The sequence below is a fragment of the Canis lupus genome, chromosome 27 (assembly GCF_003254725.2).
Source record: "Canis lupus dingo isolate Sandy chromosome 27, ASM325472v2, whole genome shotgun sequence".
In the NCBI taxonomy this organism is placed as follows: domain Eukaryota; kingdom Metazoa; phylum Chordata; class Mammalia; order Carnivora; family Canidae; genus Canis; species Canis lupus.
In genome coordinates, this window is record NC_064269.1 from 15,670,559 (window position 1) to 15,691,217 (window position 20,659).

General features: G+C 35.2%; 1 protein-coding gene across 1 annotated transcript in view; it reads left to right on the plus strand.

The window, feature by feature from the left end:
- SYT10 (synaptotagmin 10) overlaps positions 1–20,659 on the plus strand; it is a 67,679-nt gene that overhangs the window by 21,832 nt on the left and 25,188 nt on the right. Inside the window, exon 3 of the mRNA XM_025455578.3 lies at positions 10,026–10,593. Within this exon, the coding sequence (XP_025311363.1) occupies positions 10,026–10,593 (568 nt within the window). The remainder of the gene's footprint in view (positions 1–10,025; positions 10,594–20,659) is intronic.

Genomic DNA, 20,659 nt, shown 5'->3' on the forward strand with positions numbered 1-20,659 from the left:
GCTAAGTTCTCAGAGAACAAGATTGTGTAGCCAACTTTTATGCATTCCTAATTTCTATCACTGTGTAGGTACATAATAAGCATCAGGTGGTGCTTTTGACTGATTGGTCATCTCTCCACTTCACTTTGCTCCTACCTGCAGCATCAGGTAGTGAGATAAATTGCCCATACTAGAAAGAGGTTAATGATGCTATACTCCCAGGATGAGTATTAGGACCAATTTTCTTGCATCCATGAATGGTGCAGAGAAGAGGTGAATAATAAGTGGCAAAACAATTTGTTGAGGATGAGAAATTATATAGGTTAGCTGCTGTGATAGAGGATTCTAAGTACCTACTAAAAAAATAATTAGGAAACCTAATGGCAGTGCCAATTGAACAGAAGCGGGAAAATGTTCATGGTAAGAAATCACTGACTTACAGGTGCTCATGAATTTACAATTAGCTATGGTTGCCTAGAAAAGTAATTTTTAAAATCATCACATAATAAATATGAAAGAATTATGTAAAAATACTGAAGTATATAGTTTTAAGAGATTTTTAAAAAATTTTTTTAATTTTTTGAGATTTTTAAAAATTAAATTCCTCTCCAAAGATAGCAAAAATTGCAATTATCCATTCTAGGGCATTGTAAGGAGTGGAAAGCAAGATGTTACACAAAGGAAGAGTTTAAAAGATATATACCTAGCTAGGATATCAAGAAGCCACACTTGCCTAAAGCTGTGAGAGGACCTAAGATCCATCTCTTTGAATTAAAATTTCATGAAACATGCTGTGCAGGTGTTAGTTAAATAAGCCATTTCATGAAACATATGTATTCAATAAATATAGCAACTTCTTTTCTGAAATTGGATGGCCCTTTGAACCAAGGTCAGAGACAGAACTTTATAAAATAAATTCAAACTTGGAGAGTTTGTTTTCTGGTACTGATAAATATCATCTCCTCTTTACAAACACTAATTATAAATTGATTAGGCCCTCTTTTATAATACAAATCATTCTTGAGACGTTTGATTTCATTACTCACAGGAGTATTAGGGTATATGATTTTTTTTTAAGGTTTTTTTTTTTTTTTTAGAGTGAGCATGAGTGGGAGGGACAGAGGGAGAGGGAGAGAGAATCCTAAGTGGGCTCCATGCTCAGTGCAGAACCCCGACATGGGGCTGGATCTCAAGACCATAAGAGCAGGACTTGAGCCAAAACCTAGAGCTGGATGCTTAATGGACTGCACCACTCAGGTGCCCCTAGGGTAAATTATTTTAATGCAGACTCCAACAAACTTCCTGAATCCCAGTATATGTTATATGAAATTCATGAAAAGATGAATAATACTTAGTCTCTGCCATTATAAAGACCACAATCTAGCAAAAGGGTTGAGGAATGGAAGACTGATATGCAAACAAGTGATTTCAATACACTGTTTGCAGACATCAGGAATAGCATAGTAGACTGAGAAATAGAGACTAGTAAACTAGGAGAAAATCCAGGAGGGTATAACTTGGGAGCCAAGTGAAATTGTATGTAAATAAACAGCAGAGATTAACTGTTAAGTGACTCTAGTAAAGTTGTCTGGGATATACTTGTATCAAGTATACCCTTACTCTAGTAAGGGTGGGAATTTCCCTGTGAGTTTAGCAATGTGGAGAAGACACTGTTCATATTTTCAAGAGTGGTTGTGATGGAGTTGAGCACGTGTAAAGTAATTAGAGTATGTTTAAATAGAATAGAAAGAAATACATTGGATAGTAAACAGATTGTCCTCAACTCTTTCAAGGAGTTTTGTTATAAATATGTCAGAGAAACAGTAGTACAGAGAGATGAAGTTCCCTTTAAGATAGGAGAAACAACAGTGTGCTTTTATGCTGATAGTAGTGATCCAACAGAGGGAGGATTAATAATGCAAGAATCAGAGGGAATATTCTGGAAGGTGACATGAAAGAAAATGGGATTTACTATGTAAGTGGAGGGACTGTATTTAAGGCAAAATATATGGGTTACAGATGTTGCTAAGAGGGTTGACGAGATGGTGCCTGTGGAAGGTCTGCTCTTTGCTTCAATTTTTCCAAGTGAAACGGAAAGTTAGGTCATTAATTGAGACTTAGAATGAGGAAGAAGGTGATGGAGGTTTGTAGGAAGGTAGAAGGTGTGATATAGTCTTCTTGAAAATCTAGGAGATTGAGAGGGAGAAGAAATTGCTGTGCTACATTAGGGTTTACATGAGGAATGTGGTCATGAATTTAAAGTGGAGCAGTGAGAATTATTTTGTGTTTTTCTCTAATTGCAATCCCTTGCATGTGTACAGGTGTAGAGATGATGGAGGCTTGAATTCATCCAGAGCTGCAGTTTTGTCCTGCAACTAAGAAGGCCGAGAAAACAGGCATTGGAGATGTGCCTGAGAGTGACTCTACTAATTAGCCATGGAATTAAAACTGGATAATGAGAGGGAAATGATATCAGGGAAGTAGGGACTATGAAATGGTGGTACAGTCATAGATTAGAGTCCTGGTAAGTTGGAAAGGTTGTCAGAGTTGGGGTATCAGAGGGTCTGAGCTAGAAAGATATGAGATTTTGATCAGTGAGAGGAATGCATGACATTGGGGTTGTGGCAAGTTTGCAGCTAATGATGACAAAAATCTATGTACATGGTAGTGATTTCAGTAAGTAAAGAACATCATTGCAGGAGGGGAATTCAAAGAACCTAGGGGCCACAAGTTGGGGAGAAACATATACACTGCTAGAAATTAGACCAAAACATTGTTAAAAAGTATTAGTGAACCAGGAAATGAAAATAATGAAGACTTTAAAGGGAGTGATTTAGTAATCAATAGATGATTAACAATAGGTAATAATGGGGACGTGACTTGCTGACTTCAGCTTTAGGGCTGGGAGAGGTCGATAAAGGGGGAATGGAGCCAAAGTGACAATGGGGAGTGAGAGGATTGTATGACTGCCCCACCTCCAGGCTAGTGAAACAAGGACTGTGGGGAACATATCAGCCACCACATGAGAGGGGCGCAGCAGAACCCATGTCCTTAGACAAGAGCCATGTTTCTACGGAGGAATAAGGTGAGAAGAACATTCAAAGAAAAGATTAAGGATATAGAAAATTTTACTGATGCCCAGTTTTTATTTTAAAAAACTCATTGTGACATATTATGCAATTTAGTCTGCCTTCATATATGGAGTGCTTTGCCTGATTTGGTTTGGTTTTGGTTTTGTGTGGGTTTTTGTTTGCTGAGATTTTTGTGTATTGAATGAATCACTCTTCTCTTTGTTTCTAATTGAATAGAAGAAAACAGGAAACAAATAAAGATGAAAACTTAGTTTACCACAAACTTGATTTAGTCTTACTAGTTAGGCCTTCTTAACTATGAGATGGGGTATAACTTTTAATATATGCTGATAGTTTTGGATACAAAGTTCAGTACTAACAAAATCAGGGAGAGATGAAGTCCTTATAAATATATTGAATAAATCAATAAAATGCTGCTATATATATTTTTGCTTTTCCTCTCTGAATTCTCAAGCAATATCTAAGGTAAACTTAACAGACGGTAAAGACACTGCAGTTAAGAGTAGGAGAATAAGAAAGAGACAACTGCTAGATGCTAAGAAGTGAGTTGATTAGAGGGTAGAGTTATCCAGGGCTGTGGCGCAGGACATGCTCATACAGGAATGACTTTGTGCCACCTGTGCATCCCCAAACAGCAACCCTAGGCTTGCAGTTGTCAGAACCAGAGCGTTCATTATGGCATTTGCGCTTCAACTCCTTTGTGTCTTGAATTCTAATGATTCTAACTATTATCAGTATGAGAAGTTCTAATTTTCATAGTCGTCTCATCTAATATCTCATTTGATCTTCCTTCACACTGTGAAGTATTCATATTATAGATAAGGAGAGTAAAGCTCAAACAGGTTAAGTGACTTGTCCAAAGTTGCTTTCACTTCATAGGGAAGCTGGGCTCAAACTGTCTGATTCCAAGCCAACATGTTTCCTGCTTCATCTCAATGTTCTGATCTTTAAGCATCTTCTTCTGGGTAGTAGGGAAATGTTGGTTTGGTTTCCAGTGGGATTCCAGGACTGTACCCACACAACAACTAGAGGAGCTCTGTCTTTACATACTCAACTTCTGGCTTCTGATTTGGTTTGAAGGAAAGGACCTATTGGTAATATTTAAAAATCACCATGTTAATGCATGTTATTCTTATGGCATTGAGGAATTTTGACTCTATGTAGATACGGTTAGATGTTCCAGGTAAGGTAGGGAAAGTTTTTCCTTCTCTATCTGGAAAAGTACTTTGGTGATGCCCTCCCAGGTTTGAAGGATAAGAATGAGATCAATAATAGACAAGTGGCCTATACTTTGATTGGTTGGATATCTGTGTGAGACTAGCCACTTACCATGTCATTCCAAAAGAGAAAAAGAAAGGGGGCGGGGCAGGGGGAAGCAAGAAGAAAAAGATCCATTTTGTCACGGTAATAGTTTAGCATTGTAATAATTAAAGCTTCTCTTAACTGACTAGCTTAACTATGACTTAGAAGATATACTATTTACCCTATAATTAGGGCACTGGCTTACTAGAACAAAAACATTACTACTCTTTGATTCCTGCTGGAGGGGCTTTACAGCTGTACAATTATATTCAGACATAAGAAAGAAATTGCTGATTTTTAGAGAGACAATAGAAGATTAAAATTTTATTATATTGAAAAGTATAAGTGTGAATGGAATCTATAAAAAATAAGGAATTTACTTTGGAGGGATTTTATTTATAAATTTTTTCTTAAAAAATCATTACATAAGTAAAGGTGACTCAGGCAGAAATATTACATTATTTAACAAAATATCCTAAATCTCTTAGGTACACTGAATATAGAACTAAATTATACTATACCCCAGCATATGTTTTGAATTATAATTCAAAAAAATATACTTATATTCCTTTATAATTTTTAAAAACTTATATCATTTTTATTGTCATTAAAAGCTTTGTTGAGTATGTAGTATGTACCCAGCAAAGGGCATGCATCATTTCACATAATTTGCATCACAACATATAGCATGGGTAATACTATTACCCTCATTTTCCAGATAGAAGCCCTAAGATGCCCTGCCCAGAATCAGGCAACCGGCAAGTGAAGGAGTGAGATCTGTACTATGGTTGGTTTAAAGTTATATTCCTTTTAAAATTCTTCTTATTTTCCTACATATTCTCTAATGATTGCCTATCTCTAATTTAAGCCCCTGATCCTGTATATCAAGGATAGATATACAGACTTAAAGAAATAAATGATACTTCATTATCAAATTAGTGCTAAAAAATAGCAAAAATTAGAATGGTATTAGCTGTACCATTTTTATGATATTTAAATAGTTGTTTAGTGTCCTAGCCTCAGCAATCAGACAACAAAAAGAAAAGGTATCCAAATTATCATGGAAGAAGTCAAACTTTCACTATTCACAGATAACATGATACTCTAGGTAGAAAACCCAAAGGCCTCCACCAAAAAATTGCTAGAACTGATACACAAATTCAGTAAAGTCACAGGATACAAAATCAATGTACAGAAATCTGTTGCATTTCTATGCATGAATAATGAAGCAGCAGAAAGAGAAATCAAGGAATCAATCCCATTTACAATTATACCAAAAACCATAAGGCCCTAGGAATAAACATAACCAAAGAGGTAAAGTAACTGTACTCTGAAAACTATAAAATACTTATGAAATAAATTGAGGAAGACATAAAGAAATGAAAAAATATTCCATGCTCATATTTAACAAATATTGTTAAAATGTCTATATTACCCAAAGCAATTTACACATTTAATGCAATCCCTATCAAAAAAGCACCAGCATTTTCCACAGAGCTAGAACAAACAAACCTAAAACTTACATGGAAGTTATATAAACACAAAAGACCCTGAATAGCCAAAGCAATCTTGAAAAAGAAAAGCAAAGCTGGAGTCATCACAATTCCAGACTTAAGCAATATTACAAAGCTATAGTGATTAAGACAGTATGGTACTGGCACAAAAAGAGACACATATATCAAGGAAACAGAATAGAAACCCAGAGATGGACTCTCAACTCTATGGTTAACTAATCTTTGACAAGGCAGGAAAGTATATCCAATGGAAAAAAGACTGTTCTTCAACAACTGGTGTTGGGAAAACTGGGCCACATGCAGAAGAATGAAATTGACCACTTTCTTGCACCATACACAAAAATATATTCAAAAATGGAAGAGATAGGAAACCATCAAAATCCCAGGGGAAAACAGGCAGTAACCTCTTTGATATCAACCATAGCAATTTCTTGCTAGATATATATCTGGAGGCAAGGGAAACAAAAGCAAAAATGAACTATTGGGACTTCATCAAGATAAAAAGTTTCTGCACAGTGAAGGAAACAATTAACAAAACTAAAAGGCAACCTTCAGAGTGGGAGAAGATATTTGCAAATGACATATTTAATAAAGGGTTAGTATCCAAAATCTATAAATAATTACCAAACTCAACACTCCCCAAAAACAAATAATTCAGTTAAGAAATGGGCAAAAGATATGAACAGTCATTTTTCCAAAGAAGACATACAGATGACTAACAGACACATGAAAAGATGTTCAATGTTACTCATCATCAGGGAGCTACAAATCAAAACTATGATGAGATACCACCTTGCACCTGTCAGGATGGCTAAAATGAACAACTCTGGAAACAATAGATGTTGGTGAGGATGTGGAGAAAGGGGAACCCTCTTACACTGTTGGTAGGAAAGCCAATTGGTGCAGCCACTGTGGAAAACAGTATGTAGGTTCCTCAAAAAGTTAAAAATAGAGCTATCCTACCCAGAAATTACACTACTAAGTATTTATCCAAAGGATCAAAAATACTGATTCAGAGGGGTACATTAACCCTGATATTTATAGCAGCATTATCAACAATAGCCAAATTATAGAAAGAGCCCAAATGACTATCAGCTGATGGATGAATAAAGATATGGTATATAAATATAATGGAATGTTACTCAGCCATGAAAAAGAATGAAATATTGCCTTTTGCCATGACATGGATAGAGCTAGAATCTCTTACGCTAAGCAAAATAAGTCAGAGAAAGACAAATACCATATGATTTCACTTATATGTGGGATTTAAGAAACAAAACAGATGAACATAGGGGAAGGAAGCAAAAAAAAAAAAAAAAAGTGGCAAACCTTAAGAGACTCTTAACTATAGAGAACAAACGGAAAGTTGCTGGAGGGGAGGAGGGTATTAAGGGCACTTGTGATGAGTACTGAGTGTTATGCATAAGTGATGAATCATTAAATTCTGCTCCTGAGAACAATATTACACTGTATGTTAACTAACTAGAATATAAATAAAAAATCTGAAACAATAACAAAAAAAAAGCATATGGAAAGTGCCACACACCAAAAAAAGTTGTTTAGTATTTCAGTCCCATTAATAGAAAATAAGCTAATTCAATGTGAGAGAATTGGAACACCTCAGACTATAATTCTGATTTTACATAATTTAAATTTACCTAATAAAATTATTTTATTAGTACACATATGATATCTTGAATAAAATTATTAAAGAATCACAGAATGATAGCAAATCAGAAATTAAGTGTTAAAAACACTTAGGCGGGATCCCTGGGTGGCGCAGCAGTTTGGCGCCTGCCTTTGGCCCCGGGCGCGATCCTGGAGACCCGGGATTGAATCCCACATCGGGCTCCCGGTGCATGGAGCCTGCTTCTCCCTCTGCCTGTGTCTCTGCCTCTCTCTCTCTCTCTCTCTCTCTCTCTGACTATCATAAATAAATAAAAATTATAAATAAATAAATAAATAAATAAATAAATAAATAAATAAATAAATAAAAACACTTACGGGACACCTGGGTGGCCCAGTGGTTGAGCATTGGCCTTTGGCTCAGATCGTGATCCTAGGATCCTGGCATTGATTACTGCATCAGACTCCCCGCAGGAAGCCTGCTTCTCCCTCTGCCTATGTCTCTGCCTCTCTCTTTGTGTTTCTCATGAATAAATAAATAAAATCTTTAAAGGAAAAAAAAAAAAGAAAGAAAGAAAATACTTAGAAGTCTAGCACCTCACCTGAGGCAGAAAACTTTCCTTCAACATCTAACCTTTGTTTCTATACTTTGTGTTTGTGGAAGTTCGTTACTTCCCCATTTTGGATAGCTCTAGATATTTTTTAATGTTCTCTTATATTAAGCTGAAGTCTATTGTAACTTCCACTGAGATTCTTATTAATTCTGTAATGATGGTCCTTCAGAAATTAGAAGGCAGACTTCCTGTCCTTTCTAGTTTCAACATCTTCAGCTCCTTGAACTCTTCTCAAATGGTACCATGGCTAAATATCTTACTCCCGGTTATCAATTTTTTTATCCTTCTTAAATCAGTCCTTATGTGTGCGTCAATGAACCAAGTATTAGTTAAGCAATGTCCTCGGTATTACTTAGTGCTTGCTGTAAGAAATGTAGACCTGATGTAATAACAGAAATGAGTACAGGTTTTGAAGTAAGTGCTAGATAGATATTAAGTATAAGGGAGCACTAAAAGAAGCAAAACCAGCCAAAGACTATCTGGAAAGCCAAGTATAAGGTGATGAGGATCTGGACTGAGTAGCAATGGAAATGAGAATTAATGGACAAGTATATGGGATGTTTCAAAGCAAACATCAACAGGTTTAGCAAATTGAGTAAACCTCATGAATAAAGTAAAGGTGATTCAAAGCATACTGTAGGAGTCCAAGCATAAGTGGCTGATAAAAATGTTAGAGCTATTTTCTGAGATTGTGGAAGGGAGCGCCAGTTTAGACATAGAAGGCAAAAATTAATGACTTTGCTTGAGTTTGGGGCAAAATTAGTATATTCATTTAGAAATCTCCCTTATAGATATAGAAATATGGAACTAGAAGTTTATATGTCGGAGATCCATGCAGGGAACCACTATATTATAGTAGTGGGAACCCCCCAGGATATACTATGGATATAGTAGTACTATACTATAGTAGTGGGAAATATAGTATAGGGAACCACTATATTATAGTTATAGTCCAAGAAATGATTAGTCTGATGGAGAGACCAAGGAAATTAAAGAACAAAAGACGTGGGACTAAGCATTGAGTAGACCTATAAGTTGACACAGCTCCTGCCAGAAATCACAGAGGAAGTAGAAGAGAAGCAGATCTTAGTGCAGGTCACATTTACAAGGCACTGGTTAGTTGGTACAGCTAATGCCCTGGAAACGTTGACTAGATGAATAGTAACTGATAATAGGAAAGTCAGTTTGAATTCTAAAACACTCTATTATTTTGGCCCCAAATTCTAAAATTCTACATTTTTTAATCCTCAGAATTTCTGAAGCCCATTCCATGTTGAAAAAAGAAAAATGTACTCATTTTGGCTGTCACCATATTCTTTCTACAAGTAAATATTCATTTCTTTGTCTTAAGTATTAGAAATACTTAACATAGTATAAGAATAGGTAGACTTCTGTTTTTTATTGCAATGGTGTAGTCAGTAAAACATGAGATCCATGAGACACAAATATCCAGATAGAGAGAAACCAGCCATCTCAATGATTTGTCTACATAAGATTACAGATACATATAACAAGATGACTGATGATTCATGGTATTTTGTGGAATACTAAATTTTGTTGGTAATCCTATTTTTTTACAATTGTATAGTAATTATGTGCCTGTGATTTAGAGTACAAAATTCCAAAAGCTAATAAAAATGTACATTCATGAGTTTCAGGTATTTCTATCATTTTAGAATCCTATTCCTTTGAATATTGCATTTCTGGTTTTTCAAAAGTAGTTGTGTGTGTGTGTGTGTGTGTGTGTGTATCTGTCTGTCTATTAATACAAATGCAGTGCTTTCATTATCTTGGGGGTGAGGGGACAGTTTATATGCCACTGAATAATGTCAACAAAATGATCTTCCTAAATTATTTTCTGCGTGTGTGTGTATGTGTGTGTGTGTGTGTATGTACAGCCACAATTCCTTCAGGAGACACCTACCAAGGCAAATGCAGGTTTCCAGTGTTGATTTTAGCATGGGCACAGAACCTGTTTTACAAAGAGGAGAAACAACAACAAGCATTGGAAGGATAAAACCAGAGCTCTACAAACAGAAATCAGTTGATTCTGAAGGCAACAGGCAAGAAGATATCAAAACCTGCGGGAAACTTAACTTCACCCTCCAATATGACTATGAAAATGAACTTCTAGTTGTTAAAATTATCAAAGCCTTAGACCTCCCTGCTAAAGACTTCACAGGCACGTCTGACCCTTACGTGAAGATGTATCTTCTTCCAGATAGGAAAAAGAAATTTCAGACCCGTGTACACAGAAAGACTTTAAATCCTCTATTTGATGAAACTTTTCAGTTTCCTGTAGCATATGATCAACTCAGCAACCGAAAACTACATTTCAGTGTTTATGATTTTGACAGATTTTCTAGACATGACATGATTGGGGAAGTGATTCTTGATAATTTGTTTGAAGTCTCTGATCTCTCCAGGGAAGCCACAGTGTGGAAAGATATTCATTGTGCTACCACAGTAAGTAATAATTTCACCAATATATTGGTTTTTATTTGACCTGCAGTGGTATATAAAACTAATTATCACTCAGCTTATTGGAGTAACTTTATGAAGTTATGGAATTTATGTGCTAACCTGCAAAGGTAGGATTTGATTACATGCATGATAATTCAGGCACCTAACACAGTATTAGTGATTATGTCAATAAAATAGCTCTTTAAGTTAACCAAAAAGAAGTTCTTTTCTCATAAAATGTTTATTTGTAACCTGTCTCCTCATGGTTAATATTGACTTGTATTATTTAAGAAAATTCTGTTCCTCAGATCAAACCTAAAATGTACCTTGGCGCTATTTTGAAAAGCCCTTGGTTAAGTCTAAAACAGCTCATTCCTATTCCTACAGAGGCTTTAATGGAACAGACATGATTACAGAATTTGAAATGTTAAATGATCAGAAGTGATCATTTATATTAGAATTTTTCTTTTACATTACAAAATGCTTTCTGTGAATATAAAATAATAACTTTAATAATGAAAATTTGGAAAACAGTAAAAAGCAGTACAAAATTAAAATACTTTGCAATGCTACCAATTACGTATAATATTATGGCATATAGCTTTCCAAATTTTTCCTATGCATGTTTTAAAATTGTTGAGATCAAACTAAGTTTAAAAATTTCCACACTAATTTTCTTTCATGCTACATTTGTTTTAGTGCCTGATGTTTAAATATATGATCTATTTACCAAACCATTCTTTTATTGTTGTACATTTGAATAAGGCATAAATTTTGTCATACTAAAAGTTGTTCTGTTCTTTGTTACATAATTCTGTTTTATTTGAGATTATGTGTCAAGGATAGTATTATGGAATTGGAACTTAAGAACTGGTCACTTAGGTTAGATTGCAGAATTATTTTGATTTGTTTTTTGGTTGTTTTGTTTTTTGTTTTAAGAGAGAGCATGAGCTTGGGAAGAGGAGCAGAAGGAAAGAGAGAAAATTTTATGCAGGTTCAACACTCGGCTTGGAGCCCAACATGGGGCTTGATCTCATGACCCCGAGATCATGACCTGAGCAGAAATTAAGAGTGGGATGGTTAGCCAACTGAACCACCCAGGCACCCCTGATTTCTTGGTTTTTCAGTAAATTCATTTAATTTGTTACCACCAGGTCATCTTTATGTATTTACCATCTTTTGTCCAAATTTTACCGAAATTTATAAGCTTAAAATGTAGCAGTTTTTAATAGAACAGGGGTTATTTTTAAAATAAGAAAATTATATCTTAATTCAAAGTAATTCATATTTTATTTTCCCCCATCAATTTTTTACTAATTAAAATCCGTATTTGGATTCATTATATTTCACTGTAAATTATATGGATAAGATAACTTAAAGTTTTCTACTTCCAGTTTGTTGAATTGCATCATCATAAATTTTCCATTGTTAGGTTTTTATTTCATGGTTTCCATTGTGACATTTATAGGGAACAAAGGAGAAATTTTCGAACTGGATCACATTTCAAAGGTACATTGGGGCTCTTGATTTCATAGTGTTTTTAACCTTATTACTTATATTCCTAGAGGGAAAAAAATGGTGAGCAGTGATAGTTTTACTGTTTTAAAAAGTCTGACACCTCCTAGAATTCTACAAATACAGATAATAATTAATTAATTATTAGGTTATTTCTTTTTGGATTCCTCAATCTTATATTATTCCTTCTTTTATTCATTTAACGAATATTTGCTAAGTGCCTACTATGGGTTTGGCATGTTCTAAAGTTATAGGGATGCAAAAAATTGTTTTGAAACATGTTCTTGGGCCCATGTGGGTAAACTAGGATAATTTCCCCATCTCAAAGTTCATAATTTTAATCATAACTGCAAAGTCCCTTGCCATGTAGGTAACATATTCACAGACTCTAGAAATTAGTATGTGGCCATCTTTGGAGGTGCCTTTATTCTGAATACATCTATAGACATTTTCATTTCAATATTCTGGATACAAAAGGAAGTAGGTAGATAATAAAATACATATTGAATTATTCTGGCCAAATGGCATTTCTTTATAACTGGAATATTGAGCCACATAGTGTCCTAGGTATTGCTATCTTCCCAACATTTCTGTTAGGAAGACAGAAATGAAATCTAAATTTCTTGACTATAACACCAAAGTTCGGGATCCCTGGGTGGCGCAGCGGTTTGGCGCCTGCCTTTGGCCCAGGGCGCGATCCTGAAGATTCAGGATCGAATCCCACGTCGGGCTCCCGGTGCATGGAGCCTGCTTCTCCCTCTGCCTGTGTCTCTGCCTCTCTCTCTCACTGTGTGCCTATCATAAGTAAAATAGAAATTAAAAAAAAAAAAAAAAAAAAAAAAAAAACACCAAAGTTCACAATTTACATTAGTATCATCTTCATAGCTAGTGTAATGTTTAATTAAAGCTTCTCTTCAGCTTTTGAAAAATCATTAAGCAATTTCATATTTCAGATTAATAAAATGGAAAAAAAAGTGGGTTGAAGTTTGCTTACGAAACTATCTTTACTTAGATATTTTAACTTTAAATAATTTCATACAGAAATATGGTTTTCTACAGAGAAGGAAAAGAAAGTAAAGAAATAGAAAGAGGGATGCCTGGGTGGTTCACAGTTAAGCGTCTGCCTTTGGCTCAGGGAGTGATCCTGGAGTTACAAGATCCAGTCCCACATGGGGCTCCCTGAATGGAGCCGGCTTCTCTCTCTGCCTATGTCTCTGCCTCTCTCTCTCTGTGTCTCTCATGAATGAATAAATTTTTAAAAATCTTTAAAAATTTTTTTTAAAAAGGAAATAGAAATGTAGTCATATGGCTTCACTCATCCAAGTTTTGTAGAAACCTGCAAAAGTGATTCAACTATGTGAACAGAGATTTAAAAGAATTTATGTGGGATCCCTGGGTGGCGCAGCGGTTTGGCGCCTGCCTTTGGCCCAGGGCGCGATCCTGGAGACCCAGGATCGAATCCCACATCAGGCTCCCGGTGCATGGAGCCTGCTTCTCCCTCTGCCTATGTCTCTGCCTCTCTCTCTCTCTCTGTGACTATCATAAATAAATAAAAATTAAAAAAAAAAAATAAAAAATAAAAGAATTTATGTAACATATCAGGAAACACTGGTGACAAATATTCATAAATAACTAATTAAACAGATCCTGAAAAACCATTCTTATAATTTAAGGTTCTTACTTGAAATAATCATGTATGAGGTTTTTAAAGAGTACCTTTATATACTGCAAAACTCCAAATTAAAAATTCTAAAATTCAGTCAAAAAATTTTGTCATCAACTTGAAATAGCTGATATATCTCTAATTTTTAATGAACCTCTTTAGTATCATTAAGTCCTGCTTTACTATGACATTGATATAAATGCCATGGATCTCTTTTTCCTTCTTCAGGCCAATTATATAATTATTAAAAATATAACTATGGAAATCAGAATTGATGCTTTTTTTGTGATTTTGTTTTTAATTTTTTTATGTGTCTCATTCCAACAAATTTTTATCATAGAGTCTCTGTCACAAAATTTTTCCCCGTGTATCATAAGACCTGTCCAAGATCTTATTCAAAAAATCTCCTAAGTCAGTTCATTAAATTAAATTGATTTTTTTCCCTACAGCATGAAATTCAAATAACTTTAATTTGGTTGCATGAGTATTTACTGAGAACCTTCTGTGTACAAAGCTTATACTTTGTTCTAAAGTAGAAATAAAGGTTAGTAAAATACAAGTTTTGTCAAGAACTTTAATAGAAGAAACAAGTAAACAAAGAAGTATATGCTAATGTAGAAATAATACTATATATCTTCCTGATAACCTGCACAAATGTGGTATTGTTCACACACACACACTCGCGCACTTGTTTGCTCTCTCTCTTATGCGGATTATGTCTGCAGAGGGAAAAACAATGCAGTCTTGTACCTTATTGATTACAAATTAATATATGCTTAGTTCTATTTGTGAACATCAACCACTTTCTGTAACAAAAATTAAAAATTTATCCAGTGTGTGGCATAAATTCATATGCAAAATACAGCAGGAATATTTTGTTGTCAAAAATCCTATCAGGTTGAAACAAGAGTCACATGTTTTGTATTTGTAAATTTCATTACTAATTATTTCTACATAAGAAGGATTAATATTTTTATTAGGAATTAGCAAGATTTTTAAAAATTGATGATTGGGAATAAGAGGGAAGTTGAGGAATAAGGAGATAAAAAGGTATGAATTTTTTTTTTGCAAAAAATTAATTTTCACTTTAAGGATCATCCCACTATATACCAGAAATATGGCAAGCCAGTCATCGCTTGCACTAATATAGAAATATCTCCAACATAGGGAAAAATCACTTTGAAGAATAGTGTGCACCCTATGCCACTATTTTTGTAATTCTGAGAAAGAAATATATATTCATATTTGGTTATATATATTAGAAAAGTCTATTTAAGGACACAAAAATCTAATAGTAGTTACATATTGGCAAGAATGGGAGAAACTAGATGAATGTAGAAAAGGAATGATTTGCAACATATTGCTTTATATATTTATTTTTAAGCTATGTAAGTATATCTTTCAAATTTCTTTTTTCACAAAGTCACTCAAAGACGATTGTATTTAAATATTTAAATGTAGCGATGTCATGCACACTCAAAAAGCCATTGAAAGTATAGGTAGGTATGGGGTGCCTGGGTGGTTCAATCAGTTAAGCAGCTGCCGTCAGCTAGGGTCAGGATCCCAGGGTCCTGGGGTTGAACCCCACATCGGGCTCCCTGCTAGGCAGAGAACCTGCTTCTCCCTTTCCCTTTCTCTCTCTTGCTCTCTCTCTCTCTGTCAAATAAATAAAATATGTTTTAAAGTATAGGTAGATAAAGAAAAGCTTTTCTTTTTTTGAATAGAACTAACTCTATTTTATGTATTTATTTATTTACTCATCTAATCAATGAACATTTTTTCAGCACCAATGATGTTCTATACAGGCAGGAATTCTCATAGGAAAAGAGAGCGTATGCACATAACTACACTGACCTGGTTTATAGCTATAAAGTACTTGAATCTGTTATCTTTTAACTAAGGATCTGTCAAGTTTGAAAGAGTAGACCTTGACATACCAAATACAAAGAAACTATTGTGTTCATTGTACCAACCAGAGTACTGAATGTACTAGCTGAGCTTGAGTTTGAAGTAATGTATTTTAATACCCAGTACCAAAATTTCTTTAAATATTTAAATTTTTTTTTATTTGTTTTCTTGTTTCTAGTGATATACTTTTAATTTTCCCCCTGAGCATCCTAGATCTATTCCAGGATCAAAATAATACTGCCTTCTTGTTTTGCTTTGTTTGTATTTAACTATCAATTCTCTTTTAAAATGTGTTAACTATGGAATATTTTGTTATCCAATAACGTTTTAAAGAGTGGCAAAATTCCAACTGCATTCTGAAGAAAAAAGTATGGTGGAAGGCAAGGCAGTAGAGAGGAAACTTTTTGGTTAGGGACGGACGGTCTGGCTCAATCTTTGGGGTGCAGCAGGCAGTATTACAAGTCATAGGCCTGCAGATTGGGAAAATAAACCCATGTCTGCTCTTCCTTAGGCATTCCTAATTTTCTCTTTCATCTCTGCACTAAACCTGATCCTGGAGTGTCACAGATACTACATCTGCTAAAGGGCCATCATTTATGATTATTAATTCAAATGATGCAAATAAATTCTTTGAACCTATCTCTAAGCTCTTTTAGTCATTTGCAAGAATTTATAGCAAGTATCTATATTGCAACATAAAAGCAAATTAAAATTCAGTTCAAAATAAGAGAGTCTAGGGCACCTGGGTAGCTCAGTGGTTGAGCATCTGCCTTTGGCTCAGATCAGGATCCCTGGGTCCTAGGATCGAGTCCCACATCAGGTTCCCCAAAGGGAGCCTGCTTCTCCCTCTGCCTATGTCTCTGCCTCTCTTTCTGTGTCTCTCATGAATAAATAAATAAAATATTAAAAAAATAAAGTCTATAATAGACTACCAAAAGATTATGAAAGTTCACACAGTGTGGTTTTTCTAGGCTTCAACCCTGCTCAATTCAAGCAGACTGTTAAGGAACTTTGTCTCCACAAAATAAACAAACAAACAAAGTGGGAACAGACCCATAAAAACACCCAACAAACTAGTGGTTGCCAGAGGGGAGGGGAGAGGGGGGATGGGCAAATGGGGGAAAAGAAAAAATATATAAGAAACTTTGTCTAGTGAGTATTTGGTATTCAATAACTCATCTAGGTTTTTATATTATTTTGAAAATTAAATCTCATCTATGTGCATTTAGAGAACAAGGCTTCAGGGTTCCCTCTGTTTGACTGCCTTTGCATTGCACATGAAAGACTGGAGGCAAATTAGCCTTAAAATAAGACCATAACAATTAAATTAGCCTTTTATTGTCAGATTAAGCAGTACATTCCTATAATATTGGTTACAGCATTTAGTTTCACAAAACAAAAAGAAGTTAATCTAAAACTTTGATGCCGCCAGTTTTAGTCTGAATTCAACGCTGATGCCACACTTTTTAAATAAGTAAAGAATTGCTGAGTAAGCACGGTAAGATATTTTGAGTTCTTGAAAGGATATTAGTCAAAAATTGGTAGCTGACCATATTTTTTAGTCAATATATTTGGGATTGTTCAAAAAGCAAAATGTTTTTTTTTTCCTAAATTCAAACTACCCACATAATTTGCAATTTAAATTCCTACCTTGCTTGACTTGTAAGGATTATAATGGGATCCAACTTCTCTATCGCCCTTGAGTCTCTCCCTGTCCCCCCTAACCCCCACCACCACTGCCTATCCCTCATCCCTGCCCTCCCTCCCTGGCTTCCCAGTCCCTCACCCTCTACCCTCTCCCTAGCTTTTCCCTATCTGGTTATTGTTGGAAGCCCTCAACCCTAATCACTGAAGAATTTAGGCTCTGGGACAAACTAACAAGCTTTGCATTCCTGCTGTGTCACTTCTTTCTATGGCTTTGAGCAAGTTACAGAACCTTTAAACCTTAATTACCTTATCTATAAAACAGGGATTATGAGAAGGCAAACCACAGTTTGTTGAATACAGTAAATAAAATAAGGGCTTAGCAGAGCCAGGCATTTGTCAATGCTTACTATATGTTAGCTGCCAAGAAGTATTACTGAATAATATCATCAGGAAATGATTTTCGTTGTTGATGTACCTTACATATTAAATAGGAGCAAAGATCTTGGTGCTGAAAAATGGTTATGTCTTATTATCGTGATAGGAGATAGTTTTAGGTGGTATGCTTTTCTATGAAGGGTGGAAAGTTTTATGTAAGAGTTCATTTAAATCTTTTTAGTCACTGTATGCTGTGATTCAGTGAGAATGTAGTATTTTTATAAAGTATATACTCACAATGTCACATTTCATGCCCCTCATCTGCAACTGAGCCTGACTCTTCCTTTCACACTGGCCACTTCTCTTTGTTTCTTTACCAAACCGTACATGTGCTTATTAAGTGCATCTTATAAAACTCCAGGAGCTTAAAGATACTAGAATGTACTTTGTGTGTCCCTTCAGGTTCACTCTCTACTATTCTCCACCGTTTGGTACCTCAGGGGGCTGGCCTGTGAGATCCACAGACACTGTACTCTAATTTCTGGCAAGAGATGTCAGGGCAGGAGGAGAATGTCATTTGGATATGTATTCTCTCATCATTCTTTGAGAGATCACCTCAGGCTGGCTGTGTCCTTCACCTGAGGGCATAGTTCCTCTCAAAGCAGTCTTTTCTTTTTGCCACTTTTTCCTTGTGAGTCCAGATAGCTGTCCCCCTACCCTTGTCCTCTCAGGCCTAGGAGTCAACACAGCCCCCTCTGTTACCAGAGCCCCAGTGCTGTGCCTATCTTTTGTGGTTTTCCTAGCCCTGCTCACATCTCTGTAGATAGTCCATTCATTAAGCCCTCTGGAATTAGTCGAGCTTGTGTGTGCCATCTATTTCCTCCTAGATCCCTGACTGATAACCTCAAGGGAGGTGGGTGAAAAAGAATTCCTGATTACAAACAGGTTAATTTCCTATAACTTTCTTGGACTTTTCCAGGTGTCTGAGATGTTCTGTGTGTTCATTACCTTTAGTCCTTGAGAAGCTTGATAATAAGACAAGGCCTTCAGCCACTAAAAGTGAGAAGGAACATGGCCATGCTAAAATCCTCTAATCTTTAAATACAGAGAATTCAAAGGAACTCCTTAAAATGGAATCTCACATTTCATCACAATTGAAAAACTCAATTTCAGCCTCTTAAAAATCAAGATTTCAGACAGGAATAATACATCATTTATTTAGAGTGATTTGGAAAAGAACTCTATGTTAATATTATAGGTTTCAAAATATATTTATGTCCCCAATTTCTTACCTTAAAAATTTAAAATAGAACACTTATAAAACACTATGCATGTCCCTGTTTTTAAAGTAAAATCTACTGAATAACCTTTTCTTAATAGTGGTGATCTTTATGACCATTAGTTATCATAATAAATTTTAAAAATAGATTTTTATTGCCATCCATTGCTCTTCTATTACACTATTTTCATCTCCATTATAAGTATACATGCTTCCTGTATTCCTTACCTCTCCAATTTGTCGCTTTTAGGTTTCTAATAAAATACCTCAGTTGGAGGGAATGGTATGCAAATAAAATTAATGTGTCTTAAATATTGACCTGTGATCTTTTTCTCAGAGTAAAGTGCATGAGACTTGTAATAGGTCAAAAGTCTTTTTCATATTAACCTAAAGATTCCAAAGTATGTTTGGAGTAAGATTTTGAGAACACTTATGTCTAGATCATGTGATCATATTATTTCAGAATTGCTAGAGAGTTCAAGTGTAATCCTTTAATTTTATAGTTTAGAAAATGAAGGCCCAGGGATGTTTTAAAAAATCACTTAGGCTCACCCAGCAGATTAATAGAATATCCAGAACTAGATTTTAAATCTTTAAATAACTCTTAGTTCAGTGTTCCTTGACTTGAATTATGTCGGAATATTAACATGTTTAGAATATACTAAAAATAAATTAAAAGAATTAAAATTCAGCATGGTTCTAAAGGTACTTTCACAGGAAGTTCACATTTATTAGAGAGAGAGTGGGGGAGTGGCTATACTCTTGCACACAAACAATTATCCACTTGATTGCTAATATCCCAGTTTCTCCCATGTTTTAAATTTCTTACCCTAATTAAATTTCCTAAATGAATCATATTTATATTTAAAAAAATGAATGAAATATCTTTTCTTTTTTCTTCAATACTGAACTTGAATAAAATATGACAATGTTATAAGAGACTATGCCATGGTTCATCTCACATTCAATCTTTCTATAAATTTAATTCACTAAACCAGAGATCTTACTGAATGTCAATTTTATTCATGTATTTGGAGTGCTTTTAAATTCTTAAGTATTCTCTGCACAGTTCCACACCCTATGGTAAGTAAAGGGATGCTTTACAAGTACAGGCACTTATCAAATAAATACCAGTCTATAAAAGAGCTGATAACCAGAAGCAGAAAATTATCCCCAATCGGGCTTTTGTCAAAGCAATAGGCTACAAATATTTAACTTAAAGTCTAGTTATACATAGAATAGTGAGTGTGATAAATTGGCCATCCAGAGAAAATAGTGGATAAAAGAACATTTTGTAGAGGCACCTCCGTGGCTTAGTCAGTTAAGCATCTCGCTCTTGGTTTCAGCTCAGGCTGTGATCTCATGGGTTGAGTCAAGCCCCCATTAGGCTCCACACTCAGCAGGGAGTCTGCGTGAAGGATTCTCTCTATCTCTCTGCCACTCCTCCAGTCTCTCTCAATATAAATACATAAATCTTTATTTTTATTTTTTATTTTTTATTTTTTTGAAGATTTTATTTATTTATTCATGAGAGACACAGAGAGAGAGAGAGAGAGAGGCAGAGACACAGGCAGAGGGAGAAGCAGGCTCCACGCAGGGAGCCCGACGTGGGACTCGATCCCGGGGCCTTCAGGATCACACCCTGGGCTGAAAGCAGGTGCTAAACCACTGAGCCACCCAGG